The sequence below is a fragment of the Rissa tridactyla genome, chromosome 1 (genome assembly GCF_028500815.1).
Source record: "Rissa tridactyla isolate bRisTri1 chromosome 1, bRisTri1.patW.cur.20221130, whole genome shotgun sequence".
Taxonomy (NCBI): Eukaryota; Metazoa; Chordata; class Aves; order Charadriiformes; family Laridae; genus Rissa; species Rissa tridactyla.
The window spans coordinates 133,100,513-133,124,106 of record NC_071466.1 but is presented as its reverse complement, the minus strand read 5'-3'; the positions used below and the strand labels follow the sequence as shown (position 1 = coordinate 133,124,106).

General features: G+C 49.0%; 1 protein-coding gene and 1 non-coding gene across 14 annotated transcripts; both read left to right on the top strand.

Annotated features, from left to right (window-relative positions):
• Positions 1-1,292: 1,292 nt before the first annotated feature.
• On the top strand, positions 1,293-23,330 carry CHD4 (chromodomain helicase DNA binding protein 4). 13 transcript variants are annotated; one of them, XM_054188645.1, is made up of 40 exons: positions 1,293-1,394; positions 2,442-2,608; positions 4,637-4,764; positions 4,958-5,149; positions 5,553-5,671; positions 6,112-6,353; positions 6,440-6,567; positions 6,699-6,834; positions 7,273-7,454; positions 7,589-7,828; positions 8,800-9,003; positions 9,109-9,314; positions 9,546-9,677; positions 9,982-10,078; positions 10,469-10,660; positions 10,748-10,948; positions 11,927-12,064; positions 14,142-14,263; positions 14,373-14,546; positions 14,867-15,008; positions 15,486-15,617; positions 15,739-15,856; positions 16,067-16,191; positions 16,484-16,721; positions 16,891-17,063; positions 17,222-17,402; positions 17,503-17,589; positions 17,763-17,848; positions 17,936-18,069; positions 18,565-18,709; positions 18,899-19,064; positions 19,453-19,562; positions 19,794-19,929; positions 20,189-20,266; positions 20,379-20,516; positions 20,612-20,720; positions 21,049-21,181; positions 22,125-22,320; positions 22,430-22,621; positions 22,709-23,330. In XM_054188645.1, the coding sequence occupies exons 2-40, from the start codon at positions 2,512-2,514 to the stop codon at positions 22,792-22,794; spliced, it is 5,835 nt and encodes a 1,944-aa protein (XP_054044620.1). In that variant the 5' UTR covers positions 1,293-1,394; positions 2,442-2,511; the 3' UTR covers positions 22,795-23,330. The 13 variants fall into 13 exon arrangements, with proteins under 13 accessions (XP_054044620.1, XP_054044622.1, XP_054044618.1 ...); XM_054188647.1 differs by having other exon boundaries at positions 17,760-17,848; positions 19,797-19,929; positions 22,430-22,605; positions 22,733-23,330; XM_054188643.1 differs by having other exon boundaries at positions 17,760-17,848; positions 19,797-19,929.
• Positions 19,092-19,231, top strand: LOC128904694 (small Cajal body-specific RNA 11). Its single transcript, XR_008464610.1, has one exon. It is a non-coding gene; the product is annotated as a small Cajal body-specific RNA 11 (non-coding RNA).
• Positions 23,331-23,594: the final 264 nt, after the last annotated feature.

Here is a 23,594-nt window from a genome sequence, read left to right as displayed (position 1 = left end):
TCAATGGGAAATTAATGATGCGGTTGCACGTGCATAACTGGGGTGTATTTATACTTGTGGACTGTTGACGTCCGTGCAGAGCGATGACAAGTTTCCTGGCGGAGGGCCGCAGCAAGGAGCGGGGCGAGAGGGAGGGACAGAACACACGGAGATGCTGTTACACCCCTGGGGTGCCCATCGCTCTGTGGGTACCAGCAGTCGGGAGAGGCCCTTGCGTGGCAGGCGGCGAGGCAGTGTGAGTCACTGTGGCCTCCCCACGCACAGGCTGGTGGTGGCGGTGACCACACTGTGGGGTGCCATGGGCTGGGGATGGATGGCCGGCCTCGGAAGGGCCCGGGAGCGTGCGGGGTGGGGTATGGCGGGCCCCAGCCCGCTGCCTGCATCAAGGCGAAAACGTGCCACCGAGGCCACACATCCCTCTCAGGGCGTGGGACCAGGGAAGGGGAGCGAGCGGGGTGCTCAGCCCCAAGATCGGGGCCTGGTGGCGGGGTCCCGGCGCCTCCTGCCCGGGGGAGGGAGGTGCCCTCCGCGGGCTGCCTGGGGCCTGTGTCAGCGGGCGGCGCGCAGGGGCCAGGCGATGCCAGAGCGCTGCGGGCTGCGTGGCTGGCCCCGTGCCCCGGGACCTTGACGGCGGTGGCGCAGAGGGCCGGGGTCCGGGCCGGGCCCCGGGGCGGCGGGCAGGTGGGGCGGGCGGGGCCGGGCCGGGCCGGGGGGCGGTGGCAGCTCGTCGGAGCCCCGCGGGCTGCGGGGCGGGCGGCCGCGAGTATTATGGGATGCCTGGCTGGACGGTGGCTCCTGGCGACTATTATGGGATGCCTGCCTGGGCGGGGGGGGGGGGGGAGTGACTATTATGGGATGTGCGCCCGGGGTGTGACTATTATGGGATGTTGGGGGGGTTTACTACAGTGTGCCCCCCCCCCCCCCCCCCCGCAGGAGGGACGTGCTTATTATGGGATGGCAGGCCGGGGGGCGCCCTTGCCCCGGCGCGGGGTCCCGGGCGGGGGGGGGGAGTATTATGGGATGCCGGAGCGAAGGGGTGCGAGCCTGGGGAGTATTATGGGATGTTTCTCTGAGGGGGGGGAGCATATTATGGGATGTTCCCGGCGGGAGGGGTTATTATTATGGGATGCCGGGCCGGGCAGTGAGTGGGAAGTTCTGAGGGGAGGGCGAGTATTATGGGATGTCTCGGAGTGGGGGGGTGGTTGCCGAGGAGACGGAGGCGGAGCCTGTTGCCAGGGTCCCGGGGCATATTATGGGATGGAAGCGGGAGCGGGGCGGGGCCTGGCCGGGTTTTTTCCCCTTTAAGAGGCGGTGCCGGGGCCGGAGCCATTTTCCCTTCAGCAGCAGCAGCAGTCGGTGGCGGCGGTGAGAGAGGAACCGGGGTCTGGAGCCGGGTGAGGAGCCGGGAGGGGACGAGGGCGGGCAGGGCCTTCCGTCGCCTCTTGGGGCGTCCCTACCGCCGGGCGCCCCTCTCCGCCGGGCGCCCCATCGGCCCCCGGCAGCCGCTCCCCTTCCCTCTGGGGCTGCGCCGTCCCTCTGCCCCGGGCGGCACCAGGACGTTTCCCCCGCCTTCCCCCTCACCCGCCCCGGAGAGCGGCCGCCCTGCCGGTCCCCGCAGCCCCGGCCTGCGCCTACCGCCCGGCCCCCGCCCCGGCGGCCGTCCCTGGGGAGAGGCGGCCCCTCGCCGCATGCGAGCCGGACTGCCCCGGCTCCGCCCCGCGCCCCCGCCCGGGCGAGCGTGCCCCGCCGAGACGCTCCCCCCCCAACCCCCCTCCCCCTCTTCTCCTCACACCCCCCGCCCCCCTCCCGCCGCCCCCGCCCTTCGGCGCGCAGCCCCGCTCCGGGCGGGGGCGCGGGTGCGGCGGGCAGCGGAGCGGGGCTGTCGGCGCCGCCGAGCCTGCTCTGCCTTTTGTGTGGGGCCGGCGGCGGAGCCGGAGGAGGGCGACGCTGGCCTGCTTCTCCGGCAGCGGCGGTGTCAGCCCGGGGGCCGGCCCGCCAAGTTTGGGCGGGCGAGTTCGGGGACTACCGGTGCCGCCGCTGTCCGCCGTACCGGGCACCGTACCGCGGCTCGCTGACAGCGTCCCGGCTGGTCCGCGGTCTCTTCTGGAAGCCCTGCTGCCTTGCCTCCTTCTCCCAGCCCGAGGTAGAAATAGCCGAGGGCACCTGGCTGCAGAGGACGGGAGAATTTTCCTATAGGACAGCTGTTTTGGCTTCCTCGCCAGGGATGAGTTGCTGACTCAGTTTAATATCTAGTGTCTTCAGAGCCTGCTTCATCACAACTCTTAAGCTGATACTTGCTGCCAGTTTTTCTATTATCCGTAGGCTCCAAATCCAGTAAAGTTGCTGTCTAAGCTTTCTCTCAGATCCTCTTGGTAGCACTATTGCTTGGGAAGACGGAGTGCAGGTCTGCTGTAACTTTCTCTTTTTTCTTTCCAATGAAGTAAGTACTGGCTTGGCTGGCAAGAAGACCGACACCTTGTGTAAGCCCAGGCCTCCCCCAGTTTGGAGGACATGGCATCGGGCATTGGATCTCCGTCACCGTGCTCAGGGGGTAGCGATGATGATGAGATGGAGATCCTGTTGAACAATGCTATCCCCCAGCATCCAGGTACGGAAAGCCTGCAGGGCATGTGTGTGAAATGGGCGTAATGCTGGTCTCAAGCTGAATGTGTGAAATACATGCTGTGCTCGGGAACTACTTTTTTTTTTACTACGAGTCATGCGTATGTTTTTGATTTTGATACCTGAGTCCTAGGATTACTTCAAAGCGTGAGGCTCATGGCTTTGTGTCAGGTGAAGCTGATTTTCTTCCAAGCCATTGCAGGTTGTTGGGGACTGTACTTTGAGGAGGTGTAAGGCATGGAGGCAGAGCATCCGATTCTGACAGGGTACCAAAATGCCTGCGAGTTTCATATTTTGTGAATGGGGAGGAGGAAGGGGGGTAGTGTGTGAAAAGGCAGGGTACCTGGCTTTCTTTCATCTGGGAACTCAGACCAGTTGACGTCCGCAGCAAACTGCCCTGGGCTGTTGTGTGACCCACTTTCCTTAATCACCACACCCAATTACTGAGGTTTCTTTTGGTTCTCGCTCTGTGCTGCTTGCTCACCTTTGCTTTCCTTGTAGTCTTTGTACCTTACCTTTTCCCTTGTGTTTGCATCCTCATCGTCTTGATGCGACTTGAGTTAGAGTGCTGGGTGCTCTTCTATTTTGGGTTTTTTGTTGCGGCTGCTGTTGTTGATGACTTGCTCTGTGGACCTACATCTGGATTCTCTGCTTCCTTGTGAAAAGGAATAATGCATATCCTGATGTGCTGGACTGTAAGACAAGTCTGAGTTTTTCTACTAACTCATGCTGTAGTCTTGTAGTATCATATAGGAGGAATGTTGCAACTAGAAAGGGAAAATGGTCCTGTGGGCTTTATGGTTGGTTTTTTTTTTGGTGTTTTTTCTTAAGCCTTGACTCTGGGGTTTTCTGGCACCTCTGAAATCTTAGGCAGAAGGGAACTGTCAGTAAGCCTCGTAAGGAAAATCTTGGTGAAGGAAAAGCTGTTAAAATCCCTGCAAACTGTAGAGATTTAGGTAATATGTTGGAAAGGATGGGACACTAGAGGCTCTAAATGAGAACTTGGGGGATAAGAAGAGGTGGGTTTCCCTGGAGGACCTGGTATTGCAGGATTGTGGGAGCAAAGATACATCCATCGATTGGGAATATGGCAGTGGCCAACCACGGGACCCCAGGTTCTGAGAGATCAACCTCTGCTGTTTCACCCCTGGCTGCCGTAGCTCCTCTGACCTGTGGCTTCCTCCATCCTGCCCAGCTCCTGTGGTCAGGAGGCCATTTTCCCTTGGAGGGAGAAGGAGTGACTCCGGCTGTGTGCGGTGGGCGGGGCGGCAGGGGAGGGCGGGTGGCCAGGCTGCTCCCGCAGCTTGCCACAAAGGGAAGGGCTGCCTGGCCACCCCTACTGCTTGGGCGGGGGGCAGGCAGGGAAGCAGGGACACAGATGGGAGCCTGTGATGGTGGGGAGCTGGCGTTCATTCCTCTGCCTGGGCATAGAGCTTGCTAGCTGTTGGCTCAGAGGGGAAGGGGTTGGTGGGAGGTTGTGTCAAATGGAGTTGCTGAGTAACAACTTTCCTATGGAGGAGGACAAGTGGTGGCTTACTGGCCTGTATTTTGTATGTGGCTGTATGATGCTCCGTACTGCTGAAGAGACTGGGTAGTTGTGGGTTTCTGTCCTGGAGAGCCATGGACCCTAGTCAGTATCCTAGTCATGTTCTCCAATATATTCACTGTTTTGTCTCCTTGAGATGTGGCCATTTATTCTGTGTGCTTTCCACTTCTCATTTGGTTATGGCAGATCTCTGGTCCCCGAGATCTGAGTGCAACTCTGCTTGGAGGAGGAATACTGTGGAAATAGGTGGTGTTGGGGGGAGAGTGAAAACCATATGCAGTGGTGACTTATGATATGATTACCTAGTATCTGTTGTGAACAGTAACAGAGTAAGCAGTTATAAACACTTCTATGTTTGTAAGTATGTAGCAAGAAATAGACAAGTTGAGTGATCTCTGTGAGAAGTGGGCTACTGCTGTGGTGTGCAGATGGGGTTTGAATGAGACATGTCACCTGTTCCCCCTCCAGAGCCTGAAGAAGAGCCAGAGGAAGAGCTTCTATCAGAGGCTGACACACCCAAAATCAAGAAGAAGAAGAAGCCCAAGAAACTAAAGGAACCCAAAGTGCCCAAGCTCAGCAAGCGTCAGAAGAAGGAGGTAAGGAAAAGGATGCCTAAAGTCACACTCTAGAACATGGGTACATGGGGTGAGGGTGCCTACTGTTGTTGTTGGCCTATGGCAGCAATCCTTTGTATGAACCCTCTAGAGCTTGGGGAGAGCGTGGTGTTCAGTGCTTATCCCAGGGTATTTTCTCACAGCTGCCTGATCTTCTCTCTCCCTCCCTCCCCAGCTTGGGGACAGCTCTGGTGAGGGGAATGAGTTTGTGGAAGAAGAGGAGGAGGTTCTGCGCTCTGACAGTGAGGGCAGCGACTACACTCCTGGGAAGAAGAAAAAGAAGAAATTAGGGCCCAAGAAGGAAAAGAAAAACAAAGCCAAGCGCAAGGAGGAGGAGGAAGAAGAGGAAGAAGATGATGACTCAAAGGTGAGAGGCTACCCTGCTGACTGACTGCTTGCTTGCTCCTCATTCCCATGTATCAGATTTTGGGGATCATTGTGCTCTCCATTTGTGATGGCACATGGACTTGGGCCTGTTCGGTCTCCTCTTCCTTCACTAGAACTGTTTCACTTAACCATTTTTCCACCTTGCACTCCTTCCCCTCTTCGGCCTTAAACACGCCTAGAATGTGTATTGAATCCAAAGACTTTTCCCATCTCCACTGATGTTCTATTGAGGCTGTGTCCTATGGCAGTGATAAGTGGACAGGGGGAGAAAATATTCCCCAGTACTGACCTATTGGGTCATCTGTAGGTGTGTGGAAGTTCTACTCTTTCCCAGGGCAGAAACAGAGCTTTTTCTTAGAGTTGCTGCAATTTTCTTTGCATAGGAGCCGAAGTCATCTGCTCAGCTCCTGGAAGATTGGGGCATGGAGGATATTGATCATATCTTCACAGAGGAGGATTACCGCACTCTCACCAACTACAAAGCATTCAGCCAGTTTGTCAGGTGAACTGCAAGCTTGCACTTGAAAGGACTCTGGAGAACAAAAAAAAAGAGATGGGACAAGGACTAGGTTCTTTGGTTTTGGAACCTCAAGGCACATTAGAGGCACTAGTGTCCTACTAGAGCAAAAAATGAAGCAACAGTAAAATAATTGATCCGCATCTTCTTTTGTTTTCAGTGATCGAGATGATGAAAATCCTCACTCCCAGTCCTCTTTCTTCCCTAGTATACTAAATTCCATTTCACTTTCCAAGCCTCTGAGCATTTGCATCCTCCACACAGAGTGAAGGATGGGAGTGGAAAGATTCATTGGCTGTTGAGATCAAAGATTAGAAAGGAATGTGGCTTGAGATAGAGGTGCTGATGGGGGTGGCAGGCGGGGAGGAATAATGATCTAGATTTCAGGGTGGTTTGGTAACTCTTTCTTCCTTAACTGTACGCAGGCCACTTATTGCAGCCAAGAACCCTAAAATAGCAGTGTCGAAGATGATGATGGTGCTGGGAGCCAAATGGAGGGAGTTTAGCACAAACAACCCCTTCAAGGGAAGTTCAGGTGCATCTGTGGCAGCTGCTGCAGCTGCAGCTGTTGCAGTAGTGGAGAGTATGGTGACAAATGTGGATGCTGTCCTGCCACAGCCCCCTGTAGATGTGCCACTCAGGAAAGCCAAGACAAAGGAGGGCAAAGGTGAGAAGAAGAATCTGGCAGGATGGTAGAGGGTTAGTGGTGTCAAAGCGATAGTCCTTCTGACCTGTAGGCTCCTCTGTTCCCAGGACCCAATGCCCGGCGGAAGCCAAAGGCCAGTCCTCGTATTCCTGATATCAAGAAACCTAAAACAAAGAAGGTGGCGCCTTTGAAAATCAAACTGGGAGGATTTGGTTCCAAGCGTAAAAGATCATCAGTAAGTGATGCGCATTCCTTGACCTTCTGAGGAGGAGGTGATGATGTGCTAGAAACGCTGGGATGCATGTCTGATTGCTGCCCCCAGCATGCGTGCCTGACTAGCATAGCTTTTTTTCTTACCTACCTCAGAGTGAAGATGATGATCTGGATGTCGAGTCAGACTTCGATGATGCTAGCATCAACAGCTACTCTGTTTCAGACGGATCTACAAGCCGTAGTAGCCGCAGTCGCAAAAAACTCAAAGCTGGGAAAAAGAAAAAGAAAGGTATTGATGCTTGCTGTCAGTTGGAGACAGAAGCGCAGCTAAGTGTGTAGAAAGACTAGAGAAATGTTTGTGCAGAATTTGGATATTTAACAGCATACTCAAGGGAGGAGAATTTTTTGTGAAGGAAGAACCTGTTATTATTTTTAATAAGGAAAAGATTTTTCAGGAGTTCTTTCTCACCTTGATAAGGGAATAATTGAGTTTTCCTGGCCTCAACTACACCTTTAATTTCATGGGTGGAAGGAGGCGCAAAGGGGTCTTGTTTTACTCCTGTTCCAACTCTTGCTCCCTGCCATGTTTACTCACATAGATACAGCAAGAGTTCTGGATTCTGGATCTTTATATTACTATGTAGGCTGTTGGGAGAGTACCCTCCCTTGCTGTAGGAAGCCTGTACCTGTGGCTTGTACTGCTGTAACTCCTCACCATCCTCTGCAGGTGAGGAGGACTCCACAGTGGCTGTGGATGGCTATGAGACTGATCACCAGGACTACTGTGAGGTGTGCCAGCAGGGAGGAGAAATTATACTGTGTGATACCTGCCCTCGTGCCTACCACATGGTTTGCCTGGACCCAGACATGGAGAAAGCTCCAGAGGGCAAATGGAGCTGCCCACACTGTGTGAGTACTGGATTCCCCCAAACTGTGCAAGAGCCCATGGAGGGGGGACGTCAAGTGACATGGGGCTGCTCTTCTGCGGTAATAAAATAATCATAAATGTGTGACTTTGGTTTTCTGATTTCCCTCTCCTATAGGAAAAGGAGGGCATTCAGTGGGAAGCAAAGGAGGATAACTCTGAAGGTGAGGAAATCCTGGAGGATGTTGTGGGGGATGCTGAGGAAGAGGATGACCACCACATGGAGTTCTGCAGAGTCTGCAAGGATGGAGGAGAGCTGCTGTGCTGTGATGCCTGTCCTTCATCCTATCACATCCACTGTCTGAATCCCCCATTGCCAGAGATTCCCAACGGAGAGTGGCTGTGTCCTCGCTGCACTGTGAGTTTCTACTAGTACCATTCTCCTATTGCTACAATAGAGGATCAATCTAATTTGTTTGGATCATCATATTTTCCCAGAAATGCTTAGTCCTCCAAAGACTCTTATGTCCTCTCACGCTTTTGTAATAAAACATCAAGGACTGGCTTTCTGTGGCTGGATTGCGCCCTGTTGATGGGCTGCTTTCTCCAGACAGCAGGAAGGACAGGGTTATAGCCATTGAGACTTGTGAAGTTTGCCCATGTGCCGAGTAGTTGGGCAGTTTTGGGTCCAGGATACCAAGGCTCAATTCTCTTGGATTCTGTATGTATGTAGAAGCAGGAGAATGAGTACAAGCAAGCCCAGTACTTCAAAAAAAAAAAAAAAAAATATTTTAAGCTGGTGCTGAGCCAAACAGATTTTTTGCCCTGCAAGCTTGGTAATGCTAAGCCCTTTCTTAGTAGATGGTTGGGAGAAATGTCACGCTTGTGCAGGAAGTTCTTGAAGTATTATAAATGGTGTTAGGCGCTTTCATTAGGCGGTAAGGACTTCTAAGATGATGAACAAAAAAGCTGCTTCAGGATGTATCCCTATGCTGGGCTGACAGTTGTACAGCAAAATATTTTCTGTACACGCTTTGTTGGAGTTGCGGTTGGATAGACTACTGGGCTTATCAAGCCTAGCAATTCCTGTATTTCAAGTAGAATTTCTGAATTGGTGTGGCCCCGGGGAGACACCTAAATTGAGATACTGAATTCAGTTTGTGGTTTGCCAGTCCTAGAGAAAAAAAAAAAAAGACAGGCTGGAGAAAACCTCAAAAGAAATGCTGGAGATAAGATGATGAAAACTTCCAAGTTCAAAAAGCAAATTCCGTCTCTGTAGTAAAGCTATAACTAAGGAAGAGGACTGTCACTCTGTACGTTTCTACTCCTCAGTGCTTGTGTGTTAGAGTACATACCCTCTGATGTAACAAGCTCTGTTTAACTTTTCAGTGCCCAGCTTTGAAAGGAAAGGTGCAGAAGATCTTGATCTGGAAATGGGGTCAGCCCCCAGTTGGCCCCCCACCACCACGTCCACCTGATGCAGACCCTAATGCTCCTCCCCCTAAGCCTCTGGAGGGTCGGCCTGAAAGGCAGTTCTTTGTCAAATGGCAGGGCATGTCCTACTGGCACTGCTCTTGGGTGTCAGAGTTGCAGGTGAGTGGGGGATTCTAACCATGTCATGTCATGGATAGTTGGGGGGGAGGTAGTTTTGATCACTAGGGGGGAAAACGCCTACTAACTGCTTCTGTCCCGATCCAGCTGGAGCTGCACTGCCAGGTCATGTTTCGTAACTATCAACGCAAAAATGATATGGATGAGCCACCCTCAGGGGACTTTGGAGGGGAAGAGGAGAAAAGCCGAAAAAGGAAAAATAAGGACCCCAAATATGCTGAGATGGAGGAGCGCTTCTATCGATATGGGATCAAGCCTGAGTGGATGATGATCCACAGGATCCTTAATCATAGGTAGGGGAAGTAGCAAAGAGGATTTTCAACCTTAAAGGTCTTAAGCAGGGCTAAGGGAGAGTGGATGAGCTAAACTGCAGTGTGAGTGGGGGAAATGGTGGGAGTTCTTTTGTTGGTGTCAAACACTTTTCTGTTGTTTCATTAAGGGATCCTTTCCTTCTCTTCCATTTGAGTGGATTGGGTGAATACTGTCATTTCATTGTGCTTAAGACTTACTGGTTTCTTCCACAGTGTGGATAAGAAGGGTAATGTCCACTATTTGATTAAATGGAGAGACCTACCCTATGACCAGGCATCCTGGGAAAGCGAAGATGTGGATATCCAAGATTATGACCTCTACAAGCAAGCCTACTGGAATCACAGGTAAGAGAAGTATCTAGAGGTTGTATTCTTTTTCCTTTCCTTTGAGAAAATACTGGAGTGTGTCAATCCCTAGCGCTGGTTCCATTAATATATGGAGATTGCCAAGGAGCATCTTCTTGTTACTGACTCCTTATTCCTTTGGGCAGGGACCTTGTGCCTCTCCACCAGTTCATGATGGTTCCAGCCCTGTTCTCTTGAGCCTATTTGAGCTGGGTGATCACCCTTCTATTCTTTGCAATAGTTTTCCCTCTATCTGTTACAAAAGCTGTTAAACTTGCATGTTCTTGGGACTGTCTCTGCACAGGGAGCTGATGAGAGGTGAAGAGGGCAGGCCTGGTAAGAAGTTAAAGAAAGTGAAGATGCGGAAACTGGAAAGGCCCCCTGAGACTCCCACGGTGGATGTAAGTTACTGTTTATTGCTTAGGGGCCATCTGATGTAGCTGCTTATTTTGGGGAGGGAGGCAAGTAAATAGGAAACAGAGGAATGAAGAGCACATGGTTTAGAGTTCCTTCCTGGCCCAAAGAATGAATGGGTTATAGAGCATTCAGACAAAGGTGCACCTTCATTGGGTGAGACACTGGCTGGCTTTTGATGAAAGGCTTTTGCAAAAAAAAAAAAAAAGCTTTTTGGTTGATACCTTTGGTGATGTGGGAATTTTGTCTGGTGCTAGTCTAGTCATCATCTGTGAAGTCTTATCTGCACTAAGGAATATATGAGTGACCAGGAAAGGAGTCTTGGTAACTGTCTAGATAAGGTAAAGGATCTCAACTCTTCCTTCTTTCCACTGTAGCCAACAGTGAAGTATGACCGGCAACCAGAGTACCTTGATGTAACAGGGGGTACCTTGCATCCCTACCAACTGGAAGGACTGAACTGGCTGCGATTCTCTTGGGCCCAAGGCACAGATACAATCTTGGCTGATGAAATGGGTCTGGGAAAGACTGTGCAGACAGCTGTGTTCCTATATTCCTTATACAAAGAGGTGAGAGCTGGGAGATCACTACCCAGGGAGATTCTGCCTGTGTTAGTGGTTGCATTCATCTAATGCTCTTACCGACTCTATTCATAGGGCCACTCAAAGGGTCCCTTCTTGGTGAGTGCCCCACTGTCCACAATCATCAACTGGGAACGAGAATTTGAGATGTGGGCCCCAGATATGTATGTAGTGACCTATGTTGGGGACAAAGACAGCCGGGCCATCATCCGTGAGAATGAGTTCACTTTTGAGGATAATGCCATACGTGGAGGCAAAAAAGCATCCAGAATGAAGGTATGGAACTCTGCTGTAATGCAAGCCTGAATGGAAAGAGGAGATACACTAGACTGGCTTTCAGCAGCTGAGATTCAGATACTGTGATGTCCCTGGGAACTGATTATACTTGTGGTTTCTAAGGGGAAATAACTGCAAATTGATGACTAGTGGGCGTTTAGACTCCTGCTCTAGACTGTTTAAACACTCCTACTAGTCTGAACTAATTCATTACTGGAAAAAGAGTTGACAAAGGTAATACTGACCATAGGCAAGTCCCTTTGTCTCTTCTACTTAATCTGTGAAGTTGTGCATCATGTCTACAAATCTAAGTCAATGTCAGAATTGCCATTGTATGAAAAAGGCTGACATACAAAGAAAAGTATGAACTTTTTAATTTGAGGAACTGGCTGACAGTGAGGCCATGCCTAGACATCTGAGAAATTGCATTCTGTGCCCAGACAGGAAGAGTCTGGTCTAGGCGGCTAGTTTTTGTAGAACCTTAATCTTCCTAGTAAAAGCAACATGGGAGCTAAAGCTTTTACAGTGGCAGAGATAGATAGGAATCCTTTGCTTCCCTTGCAATTGAACTGTATTAAGCACTAACAGTAATTTAAAGTTCCATGATAAACTACTTCTCTTCTTAAGTCTTAGCTTTTTGATGAGCCACTCCTCTCCAAATCTCATTTCCCTAACATACCTCTTTTTGCTGTGTATTTGTTAAACTTCCCTGTTGCAGTATTCGGCAGCTGTCCAGAAGCAGCAGGTACTGAGGCGGTGGAGGAGACTTACACGTGTTGAGACAGTAATGGGGGATTGAAAGGCTAGAATGGTTTGGGTAGCATTCTGAATCTTGTGACAGGAAACTGTGGGTGTGAAAAGTTTTTGATGTGCTGTTTGACCAGGCTCATCAGAATAACTTGATGGAGAAACACTGCAACTACTTTGTCCTGGGGCATTCCCCTATCCCGTTACCATGTTTGTCCTTTTCCTTTGCAGAAGGAGGCTGCTGTGAAGTTCCATGTGCTTCTCACCTCATATGAACTGATCACAATTGATATGGCCATACTAGGCTCTATTGACTGGGCCTGTCTGATTGTGGATGAAGCTCACAGACTGAAGAACAATCAGTCGAAGGTACAGAGAAGCAGAGGTGGTTTATAGGCATGGCATATATTGCAGGGGGATATGGGCAGAGTGTTCAGAAGATTAGATACCTGCTCCTAAGAACATAAGAACTCTATCGTTTGATAGTAAATTTGATGTGTTGTTTAGTTTGATGTGTTATTTTAAAAAAAACACAACAGCTTTCATTTGGAGTCCAATTATCTTTGGCAACAACTTCACTTTTGTACATATCGCTGGTTAAAACAGCTTTCTTTCTGGGCGAACAGGCAATTGGTATACACTGGTAAACAGAAAAACCTGTGTGTCATTGTTGCTATCAAATGCGAACTGTCCTCTCTGAAAGCAGATCATATATCTGCACCACTTCTATTCTGGAAAGGTTTATCATACTGAGCATAAAACAAGCTGCGTGAGCACAATTATTCGGCTTCCAGAGTAGGCTTGCTCTCTGCATTTGTCTAGTTTTGTAGCAGAACTAGTTGGATGTTACAGAAATGGGAGAGGTGGGCAGAGATGCTCAAAAATGCCTGTGTAGATGCTGAAAGCCATATAGCTGCTTTTATATGAGGCTGCACCTTAACTAAGCTTGTTTGAATTCAGTAGACTTGACTGTACTTTCTTTAATCCAGCCCCTCCCTAAGCCCTTGTGCCTTAATTCTCTGGTATTGATTTGTCTGTCTTCAGCTGGGTTCTACTCCTCAGTATGCTAAAAACAATTGTTATTGCAAATCTGGTCTTATAGGTTCTTGGAGACTGTGTAAGACAGAATTGCCTCTTCATTTCTCTTCTCTTTTTTTTTTTTAAATGGCTTTAGCTTTTTGGATCTTGGCATGAGGCATCTTTCCGAGACATCACAGCTGTGCTTGCAGTCACTTCCAGATCTTTTTTTATTGTAGGCATTAAGACTGGATGCCATTCTATGCTTAGCATTGAAATTATTGGAAGTAGTAATGAATGCTTGCTATTAATATTCATTAATTGAAAGAGGATGTAAAGGCTCAAGGTTACACTGTGACCAATAATTACAATTGGTTATCCAGCAAGACCATTAAATCTGCCTTTTCCTAGAGCAGTTTCCTGCCCCATAAGGACAGCTTCAGGTGTTTGGCTGCAAGACAGGTCAGATGCTTCTTGACAGATTGTGGTTATCTACCAAAGTCTTGCAGATATAGTCAGTAACTCTCATTTTGGAATTAAATGTGGATGGGTTTTTTTTACTATAACTATGTAGAAAGATAAATCCCTGTGGAGGCCGCTATAAGGATCCTCCTGGTGTGATAACCAAAGCATAAGTGGCTGTGGGTTTCTCTTTGTGTGTGTGTTTTGTTTTGTTTTTTTTGTTTGCCATCTAGTACAAGCTGCTTTCATTAAGTTTGACCTTGTATCATGCTAAGTGTAAAATAAGCAAAGAAATGGCCAAGCTCATAAATAAATTACTGCTTTATTGGCAATTTGTGCTGGTGAACATGGTACGCTTATGCTTTTCAGTTCAGTACTTTAACTGCTCGCTACCTCTGTCTGGAATTACTTCATTGTTGTGAAAACCAGCACAAATTACCTTAAAGACGCATTGGCAAACCCTTACTCTTTTTCTCCTCTGCTTGTTCAGAGCTCTGGAACATTGCCAAGATTGACATGAATAGGAAGAGTGACTTCTCTATTTCCAGAATTCTCAAGGCAGAGTAGTTGTAAGGGCGTGGAACACTAATTTAGCACGAAAAAGTACATAGTATAGCAGTCTGGAAATGATTGGTGGTCTGAAAGAGCTTGTAACTTAAAAGAGCAAAGGAAACGTACCAGCACCTGATGGCTTGTACAATTTGCTGCAGTCGTGTTTTAGCTATGCAGAACAATGATGTAATGAGATCAGTCTAGTGACCCTGACTGGAATGTGAACTACTTGGAGCTCTTGTCCAAACAGCTGATGTGATCTAAATTGCACGCTAGCTTGGTGTCAACTCTTTTTCTAGGAGAAATTATTTTTTTAGGCCTGTGACTTAATAAGCCTTTTATATGTTCATGTGTTTTAGTTTGGTTTGTTAGGGTGTTTTTCCTCACCGTTTCTTCCCTGCTCTCTGCTTCCCAGTTCTTCCGCGTGCTGAACGGTTACTCCCTCCAGCACAAGCTGCTGCTTACAGGAACTCCCCTGCAGAACAACCTGGAAGAACTGTTCCACCTGCTGAACTTCCTGACGCCAGAGAGATTCCAGTATGTGTTGCAATGCAAGTCAGCATGCCTGCCTTGTCACTCTTTTTTTTTTTTTTTTTTTTTCCCCCCCCCTCTTTGTGGCTTTTGCTGAGTGTCTGTTTCTCTGCAGTAACTTGGAGGGCTTCCTAGAAGAGTTTGCAGATATTGCCAAGGAAGATCAGATCAAGAAGCTGCATGACATGCTGGGCCCACACATGCTGAGGCGTCTCAAAGCTGATGTTTTCAAGAACATGCCATCTAAGACTGAACTCATTGTCAGAGTGGAGTTGAGCCCCATGCAGAAGTAAGTGTGAGGATGAAGAGAGCACCTGCTGTTGAACTACTGTTGCTCTGTTCTGGTCTTCCAAAGAGTATGCTGAAATGGCCTCATCCTTGCTTTAGGGCTTTCCACACAGTGGATAGGAGGAAGATTTACTGCTGCCACTGTAGCAGAGGGAGGACTAATCCTGTGCTCTGATGTAAGGGATAAAGAGATAGTGAATGCCACTGGCAAAGCCTAGGTAGCTGGCTGGTAATGCCAGGAGCTCTGCAGAGTTTAGCAAGAGAGTACATTAATCGTTCTCATGATGGGTGTCTGAGTTGCTTGGTTTTCTTTCTTTTCAGGAAATACTATAAATACATTTTGACAAGAAACTTTGAGGCACTAAATGCACGGGGTGGTGGTAACCAAGTCTCCTTGCTCAATGTTGTTATGGATCTGAAGAAGTGCTGTAACCACCCCTACCTCTTTCCTGTGGCTGCTATGGTATGTCCAGTCACTTATTTTGTATAAGCAAATTCCCTGATGGCTGTTATCAGGGAGCTAGTTAGCTCTCTAGTGGGGCACCTAGGGGTTCCCCTTCCTTTCTTTCTGCTTTTTTCTGTTTTTTTGCATCCTGTCTTTATGTAGACCCAACACGCTGGAAGGCCTTTTCTTTTCCAGTATCTTTGTATGGCAGGTAGGGAGTTATGACTCATGCAAGGTGGTGAAGACAGTGAGAGTAGGGGCTAAGTCAATAAGAAAGAGGAGGGCATCTTAGGAGTCAAATTGCAAGAGAATAGGCACAGGGTAGCACTGATGTTTCATATAACTAGTGCTACACGTTGTGGTTGTGCCAAGCTAAATGATCGGACGTGAGTCAGCATCTGATGAAGACAGCTAGGGACTAAAGACCAAGTACATCCCTTCAAGCTGTTTTCTTCCTCTACTCCACCCCTTACTCCCTTTCTTTTCTCTTCTCAGGAAGCTCCAAAAATGCCAAATGGCATGTACGATGGTAGTGCTCTTATTCGAGCCTCTGGAAAGCTGCTGCTGCTCCAGAAGATGTTAAAGAACCTTAAGGAAGGAGGTCACAGGGTGCTCATATTCTCTCAGGTATATGGGGAAAAACCTTAAGGCTGGGAGGTTTTTGTTTGGTTTTTTTTTTTCTGAAAAAGGAGCCTGTTGATCTGGTATTCCCTTGTCCCTCACTCTTTGATGTTTTTCTGATATGCAGATGACTAAAATGTTGGACCTTCTAGAAGACTTTTTGGAACACGAAGGGTACAAATATGAGCGGATTGACGGAGGAATCACAGGGAACATGCGTCAGGAGGCTATTGACCGCTTCAATGGTATGGAGTCTCCTACTTTCTTTGCAAAATGAAAACTGCTGTCTTGTACTTGCTTAGTGGTCAGCATGGGATTGTTGTGGCCCAAGTCTTCTATGGCTCTCCTGGAATCTTAAATTAGTGGTGTTCCCCCCTCAGGTGATGTGAGTCAGATACAAGTCTTTGAGTAATGTACTCTCCCTTGATTACTTTTGTTCTCTCCTTTTATCTAAGCTCCTGGTGCTCAGCAGTTCTGCTTTCTGCTTTCAACTCGAGCTGGGGGTCTTGGTATCAACTTGGCCACAGCAGATACTGTGATTATCTATGATTCAGACTGGAACCCCCACAATGATATCCAGGTGAGTCGGAATGAGACCTCTCACTATGGAGTAATCCTGAGGAAAGAGGGGAAACTAAATGATCAGGAGGAGTGAAGGAATGTTTGACTTTCCCTCTAGAAATACGCAAAATTAGAGCAGTGAGGATGGGTAGAGATGGGAAGTGAAATAGTGGAGGGTTCTTCTAGGGCCCAGCCTTCGCTAATATTAAGAGCCAATATGAAGGCAACTGGGAAACTTGTGGAGGTAGGCGGGGTGTATCAGCCTACTACTTGTGTAGCTCTAGACTGTTCTGAGCACATCTCTTTTCTAGGCCTTCAGTCGTGCACACAGAATTGGACAGAACAAGAAAGTGATGATATACCGCTTTGTGACAAGGGCCTCAGTGGAGGAGCGTATCACTCAGGTGGCCAAGAAGAAAATGATGCTAACTCATCTGGTAGTGAGACCAGGGTTGGGCTCCAAGACAGGCTCCATGTCCAAACAGGAACTTGATGACATTCTCAAATTTGGCACTGAAGAGCTCTTCAAGGATGAGGCTACTGAGGGGGGTGAGTGCCTGGGAGTAGAACTGAAGGAGGTGGGGAGGTCTGGCTCCTTAATTAGAGAGTGACTGTAGGCACAGTGCTCATTATAGCTCTACAGGAAAGTCTAGGGTGACATTCCCTTTCCTAGTCCCTTGAGATCCACACAGCAACTGTGCCTGTGCTCTTCCCTCAGGGGATAACAAAGAAGGTGAGGACAGCAGTGTCATCCACTATGATGACAAAGCAATTGAGCGCCTGTTGGATCGGAACCAGGATGAAACAGAAGATACAGAACTTCAGGGCATGAATGAGTATCTCAGCTCCTTCAAGGTGGCCCAGTATGTGGTTCGTGAAGAGGAGATGGGGGTGAGTATGAGGTGGATGTCAGCTAGTATCTTCTGCTGAACAATGTAGGATCAACTGAATTGAGCTCTGATGCTTTGAAGGGCAAGCAGGCACTTATCTGCTCAGACACGTTGGGATTTGGAGTGTAGGGCTCTAAACTTGTTACCTCTCTGTGGCAGGAGGAAGAGGAGGTTGAACGTGAGATCATTAAGCAGGAGGAGTCAGTGGATCCCGATTACTGGGAGAAACTGCTGCGTCACCATTATGAACAGCAACAGGAGGATCTGGCCAGGAATCTTGGCAAGGGCAAACGTATTCGCAAGCAAGTTAACTACAATGATGGCTCGCAGGAGGATAGAGGTACAAATCCACAGGAATCTGAGGGAGAAATGGGTGTAAGTATATGTTGCTGGGAAGTAACGGAGTAGCGTCTCAGGCTCACGTGCTGTTTTTCTTTCAGACTGGCAGGATGACCAGTCAGATAATCAGTCAGACTATTCTGTTGCTTCCGAAGAAGGAGACGAAGACTTTGATGAGAGGTCTGAAGGTAAGTTATGGTGAAGCCAGAGTTCCTGGGTCACTTTTTCTGAGCGTGGGAACAGCTGGGACTCTATTTGGGTGACTTCTACACTTTGTGGTGCTGTTCTGCAAGGGAAATATTCACACAACAATATGCTGTGCATTGTCTCTTCTCCTTAGCTGCATTTCTCTCTTCAGCAGCTCGTCGGCCTAGCCGCAAAGGCCTGAGAAATGATAAGGATAAGCCTCTGCCTCCCTTACTTGCCCGTGTGGGAGGGAACATTGAGGTAAGTAGTTAACAGGGTAGGTGTTTGCATCCTAGCTGCTTCTGTATGGCTCTTGCCGTATCTTGTCGGTCTCTTCCTCCATTCTAGGTATTGGGTTTCAATGCCCGGCAGCGGAAAGCCTTTCTCAATGCGATCATGCGCTATGGAATGCCACCTCAGGATGCCTTCACCACTCAGTGGCTTGTTCGGGACCTCCGTGGCAAGTCAGAGAAAGAGTTCAAGTGAGTCTGCATTAGGCAGGAGTGGAAGACTGGCAACGTCTTTTCGCTCTGGGGAAGAATGGGAATTGGGCCTTTTCTGGCCTTTCCTTAGAGACTACATTTTCTTAATGTATTAGTTGATTCTTTGTAGGGGAAACAAAGTATAAGCTGGGAGAGGCTTATTTCTAGTTCTCTTCCTTGGACTTGACTCATCAGTTGCCAAAAGCGAAGGCTTTTAGAGGAGTAGCATGGCCAGGCAAGCACGTAATGACTACTGAGTCCTTTCTGGCCTTATGGTTGTTTCTGGCTCAGTACTGAGTCAGCTGTGTGTCCTTTATGTATGCACTAACTCTCAGGAAATCCTCCCTTGAGGGAGTCTGGAACCCGAAAACTTGTGTTACTATGGGTTAGGAGTCTCAGGGTGATTTTTCCCTTATGTGTTGGAAGGGGTCTGATCGTGCATGTCTCCAGCTAACCCAGTTAATAGTCTAATTGCTTTTCTCTTAACTGCTCCAGGGCCTATGTCTCGCTGTTCATGCGCCATTTATGTGAACCTGGAGCTGATGGTGCAGAGACCTTTGCAGATGGGGTCCCACGGGAGGGTCTTTCTCGACAGCATGTCCTTACTCGCATTGGTGTCATGTCACTTATACGCAAAAAGGTAGGTGCCTAGCAGAGCAATGTAGCGTTTGCTCTCCATACAACTTGTAGTCACTGGAGTCCTGGGCTAGTGATTTACCTCTCTTTTCACACCTATTTTTGTTGTATGTTGAGTGGTCTTCCTCCTCTGGTTGAGGACAAGCTTTGTATGACTCCTCCAATTATATGTCTTTCTCTCCCTCTCATGCAGGTGCAGGAATTTGAGCATGTAAATGGCCGTTGGAGTATGCCAGAACTGGCAGAGATAGAGGAGAACAAGAAACTTTCACAGCCAAGTTCACCTTCTCCCAAAACTCCAACTCCCTCGACACCAGGGGATACGCAGCCAAATACACCTGCCCCTGTCCCTCCACCTGGTGAGAGCTCCCTTCTTGTACAGTCCTGCGTCCTGACCTCATCCTAGCTGTTCCCCTCACCGGAGCTGTGGTGGTGGGGTCTGGGGGTGGACGCAGATCAACTTGCCTCTCGCGTTAGGAGGGCTGCCAAAGACATGTGTAAGCCCTTAAAGGCAAGAGAGGACACTACCGGTGTCTTTCCTCAGATGAGCTGACATCAGTAAGAAAAGCCCAGCATTTGTAGTGGGCAGGAAAGGGGGCTTATCTTGAGTGATGTTGGTCCCATTGTGATGGGCCTAATCTCTGGAGCAAAGGAGATGTGTGCTTGGTAACAGCGAGGGGAAGATCTTACTGATGGCTTCTCTTCTGTTTTTGTCTGCTGTGCTGCTCTGGGGTGGGGAACACACAGAAGAAGGGGTAAAAGTAGAAGAAGGAGCTGGTGCTAAGGAGCAAGGAGAGTCATCCGAACCAGAGAAAGAGCTCAGTGCGTCTGCTACTGAAACAGAGGTCCCTATGGAGGTGAGTGAGTTGCTTGTTTGCCTCATGAAATTGCAAATGTCTTCTGCCCCCTTTTCTGTGTCATTCGGCTGCTGAGATGGAGGCGAGTTCTTGGAATGATACTTAAAGATAATTCTCAGGTCCTTAGAATTGGCCTGACAGTTTTGTGCATCTCTGCTTTCCAAACTGCTATGACTGTCTTTGCTTTCCATGCACTGCTTTACCTTGCTTCTTATTGCTTTCTGTCCTCAGCAGTGTGCCCAGCCTGGGGAGACACCACCACAGGAAGCAAAATCCCCGGTGAACCCCACAGAAGCAGATGAAAAAAAAGTAGAGGAACCGGAGGTGAAGGAAAGACCAGATGAGCCAATGGAAGTAGAAAGCAAAGGTATCTCTAGGGAGGTTGTTTAATACCTTGAACAGCAATAAGCCCCCCCTCCCCTTCAAATACTGTTTTCCTAGAGCTGCATCTTCCTTTCTTCAGCACTTCATCCTAAAGAAACAGGTGTAAATACAGATAATCAGTGGGGCTATTCCAGGGCTTCGAACAGGGAGTTGGGGATCAGTATTAGGTTTCACAGGCTGAAGAACAAAACCTTGGACTTGCCATGTTCCCCTGCGTCTCATGTTCTCCTTCTCTCCTGCAGCTGATGTGGAGAAAGTGGAAGACAGAGCTCCTGTTGAGAATCCCCCTGAACCTCCTATAATCACTCTGGATGAGAAAGGTGAGTCATGATGACTCCATTCTCTTCCTTAACCTCCCTCCTGCAAGGATTCCCTGTGGGTCCAACTTGCTGTGGTGTCTGCCATGTTCTTTCTAATTTCCTGTGTGTACAGATGAGAAAAAGGATGATGATAAGAGAGATGTGGTGATGCTGCAGAATGGAGAGATGCTGAAAGAGTCAGTAGATGAACGGCACAAGAAGGCAGTGAAGCAGCGCTTCATGTTCAACATAGCAGATGGTGGCTTCACTGGTATGAGAAGTCTTTATATGCTTGAACTTGTTTGTGTGCCCCTCTTGCATTTGTGAAATAACTTGCAACTGTTCTGGTGTCTCTTGCCTTTCCAGAACTACACTCCCTGTGGCAGAATGAAGAGCGGGCTGCAACTGTCACAAAGAAGACCTATGAGATCTGGCATCGGCGTCATGACTACTGGCTCCTTGCTGGGATTATCAAGTATCCTTACCCTGACGGACCAGTTCTCTCCCCTTGTACATAAACTTATCATGGTGAAGGTGACCGTTCTGGGTCTGACGGAAGCACGTTAAGGGAGAGAGTGCTTTATCTTCTTTCACAAGAGCGAAAGTGATGGTGGGAGGAGGAGTTTCCTGCCAGCATAGTTAAGACTTAGCAGGACATAGTTCTCATTCCTTTTCCTTGGCTCCTGTTCCTCCCCTCTCTGCACCCCCTTTCCCCACCCCCTCTTGAGAACAGTATCTTCTGCCTGAGCTGTGTATTCCCTTGTTCTCACTGCCTTTGTTTGCCTGAGCTCATCCCATCTCAGTCATGGCTATGCCCGTTGGCAGGATATTCAGAATGATCCACGTTACGCCATCCTCAATGAACCCTTCAAGGGTGAGATGAACAGGGGTAACTTCCTGGAAATAAAGAATAAGTTCTTGGCAAGGAGGTTTAAGGTAAGGATTTATCTTCAGTGTGGTAAGTGCCTTTCAGACAGATGGAACTCTAGAGAAAAAAGTTTGCTGCTCTGAGTTTCTGCTAAGAAAGTGAAGGCTTCCGCCTTGCATTCGGGGGGCGGGGGGGGGATTAACAATATATCTCAGAATCATGCAGTATCTCCGTGATAGGATCTTCCTTTACGCTAGAAATAGTACTGGGGAGCTTGGTTCAGTGCTCTCTCTCCAAATGTTTATTGAACAACTGGTATGCAGGAGGCTTAAGGCTCAAGTGGCTGTTTCCATCACAGCTTCTGCTTGGTGTGCTGCAACCCACTCCATGTGCCCAAGCAGAACTTGGAAACGCTGTATGGATTGGTGAAAGGGTTTGCCTTCAGCCTGTGCCTCAACCTATTTGGGAGTGACCATAGCTTAGATCTGGGAGTGATTTAAGACAACCCAAATAAAGACTATGTAGTTCTGAGTCTTGGGGCAAAATTCAGTGTAGTCCGGCTGATCAGTTCTGCAGTAACAGGATCCAAACTGATTTCTCTAAATGTCCCTGACATGCTCAACAGTCTTTTAGACTCTTCCTATAAGTAGCATGCGATACTTCTGACTTGGGTTCAAAGAGAAAGTTCCACCCCCTTTGCTCCATAAAGAATGAAATAGCAGACAACTTGGTCTTTAAAATAAGAATCTCAGGAGGAATGAGAATCCTAGAGGATTTATGGTAGTCTTCTATTAAACTAGATGTAGCCTGGTTTTCTTGTATACCTGGCCTAGCTTAATGGAGCCCTAAAGGCTCTCTTTAGGCTTTACTCAATATAAACAGAGGCTGGTGAAGGAAGGTTCAGCTGCTCAATAGCTGATAGTGGAGAACTGCATCAGCAGAGCCTGGGGCTGCAAACAACCTGATTTTCAGGCAACTGCTGAAACTTCTCATTACTGCTCCTTCTTGCAGCTCCTGGAGCAAGCGCTGGTGATCGAGGAGCAGCTGCGGCGAGCTGCCTACCTGAACATGTCAGAAGACCCATCTCATCCGTCTATGGCTCTGAACACGCGTTTCGCAGAGGTGGAATGCCTGGCTGAGAGCCACCAGCACCTATCCAAGGAATCGATGGCCGGGAACAAACCAGCCAACGCTGTGCTGCACAAAGGTGTTAAACAAGGGCGGGGAATAGGTGTTTAGCATGGCTGTCCCCTCTTCTCTTTTCCCTGTAGGGTGCCCCTTTTTCCCCTCTGAACAGGTGTCCCTTTCTCTTCCAGTTCTGAAGCAGCTGGAGGAGCTTTTGAGTGACATGAAGGCAGATGTGACCCGTTTGCCTGCCACCATCGCCCGTATCCCCCCTGTGGCTGTGCGCCTCCAGATGTCCGAGCGCAACATCCTCAGCCGGCTGGCCAACCGCAGCAGCGAGCCCCCTCCGCCCCCCCCTCCTCAACAAGTACGTACCCTCTCTGGTCAGTACGCGGGGATACCTCGGCAGGGGGAGAGTGGGGGCTCCCTGGGGGAAGCCCGGGGTCTGTGGGCCAACTGTTGAGTCTCAGATCATCTTCTCTTGCCCCCCACAGGTGGCCCAGCAGCAGTGAGCCCCTGGCCCAGTGCCGTTGACCTTTCGGCCAAGCTGAAGTGACCCCCCCACACACACCCCTTACCCCACCCCTTCCACACTCTACCCCTCTGCCTGACATTCCTGACCGGGTGCTGTTTCCCTCCGTGGAAGCTGCTGCGCTCCTCTCGGGGAGGAGAAGGATCTCCTTCCCCTGCAGCCAGCCCGTCGGAGCGAGGAGTGTGCTTAGGAGAGAGGGGGATGTATGATGGACTCTGTACATAGTGACTGGAGGCCGCAGCGCCATGTCTGTTACACGGAGAACCTGGCTGCATTGCTCGCTGCCTCCGCCTGGAATTTCAGTTTTGTTTCTTTTTTTGTTGTTTTGTTTTTAATTTTATTTTTGAGTTTGTTTACTGAGACGAGTGTGCAGGTGAGACCAAGCAAAAGCCAGGACAGAGACAAAGCTACCTCCATCAAGATCCTTTTTAATACAAAAAAAACTGACCGGACTTGTCCACTAATAAGCAGCTTGAAGACAAAAACAAACAAACAAAAATCAAAAAAAAAACAGAGCAAAACCTTGGTAAAACTGAAAAATAAAGTTTCCTTGTATTTTAGTTTGTTGCCTCTGTTTGGCAGAAGAGGGGTGGGGGTAAGTATATTGAATTCCCCTGGTGTGTGACCGCTTCCCTCTCCACGTACTATTCCTAAGCGATGCCATTTTTCTGTAGAAAAACAGGTTTTCGGCACGTATAAAAGCAGGGGTTTGGGACCCATTTTTGCTTCCTCCTCCCACGCTAACCCCTTTCCCTGCTGCCCGCCTCGCTCTTTACCCACGCTCACCGTCTCCGAGCCCCCGGCGCCCCCCGCCCTGACCCCCG

Coding starts and splice junctions, on each gene's coding strand:
- CHD4 (XM_054188634.1), top strand. CDS start 2,512: ATGGCATCGGGCATTGGATCTCCGTCACCGTGCTCAGGGGGTAGCGAT. Junction 12,065..14,141: donor TGAAGAACAATCAGTCGAAG/GTACAGAGAAGC, acceptor TCTGCTTCCCAG/TTCTTCCGCGTGCTGAACGG. Junction 15,857..16,066: donor GGCTATTGACCGCTTCAATG/GTATGGAGTCTC, acceptor CTTTTATCTAAG/CTCCTGGTGCTCAGCAGTTC.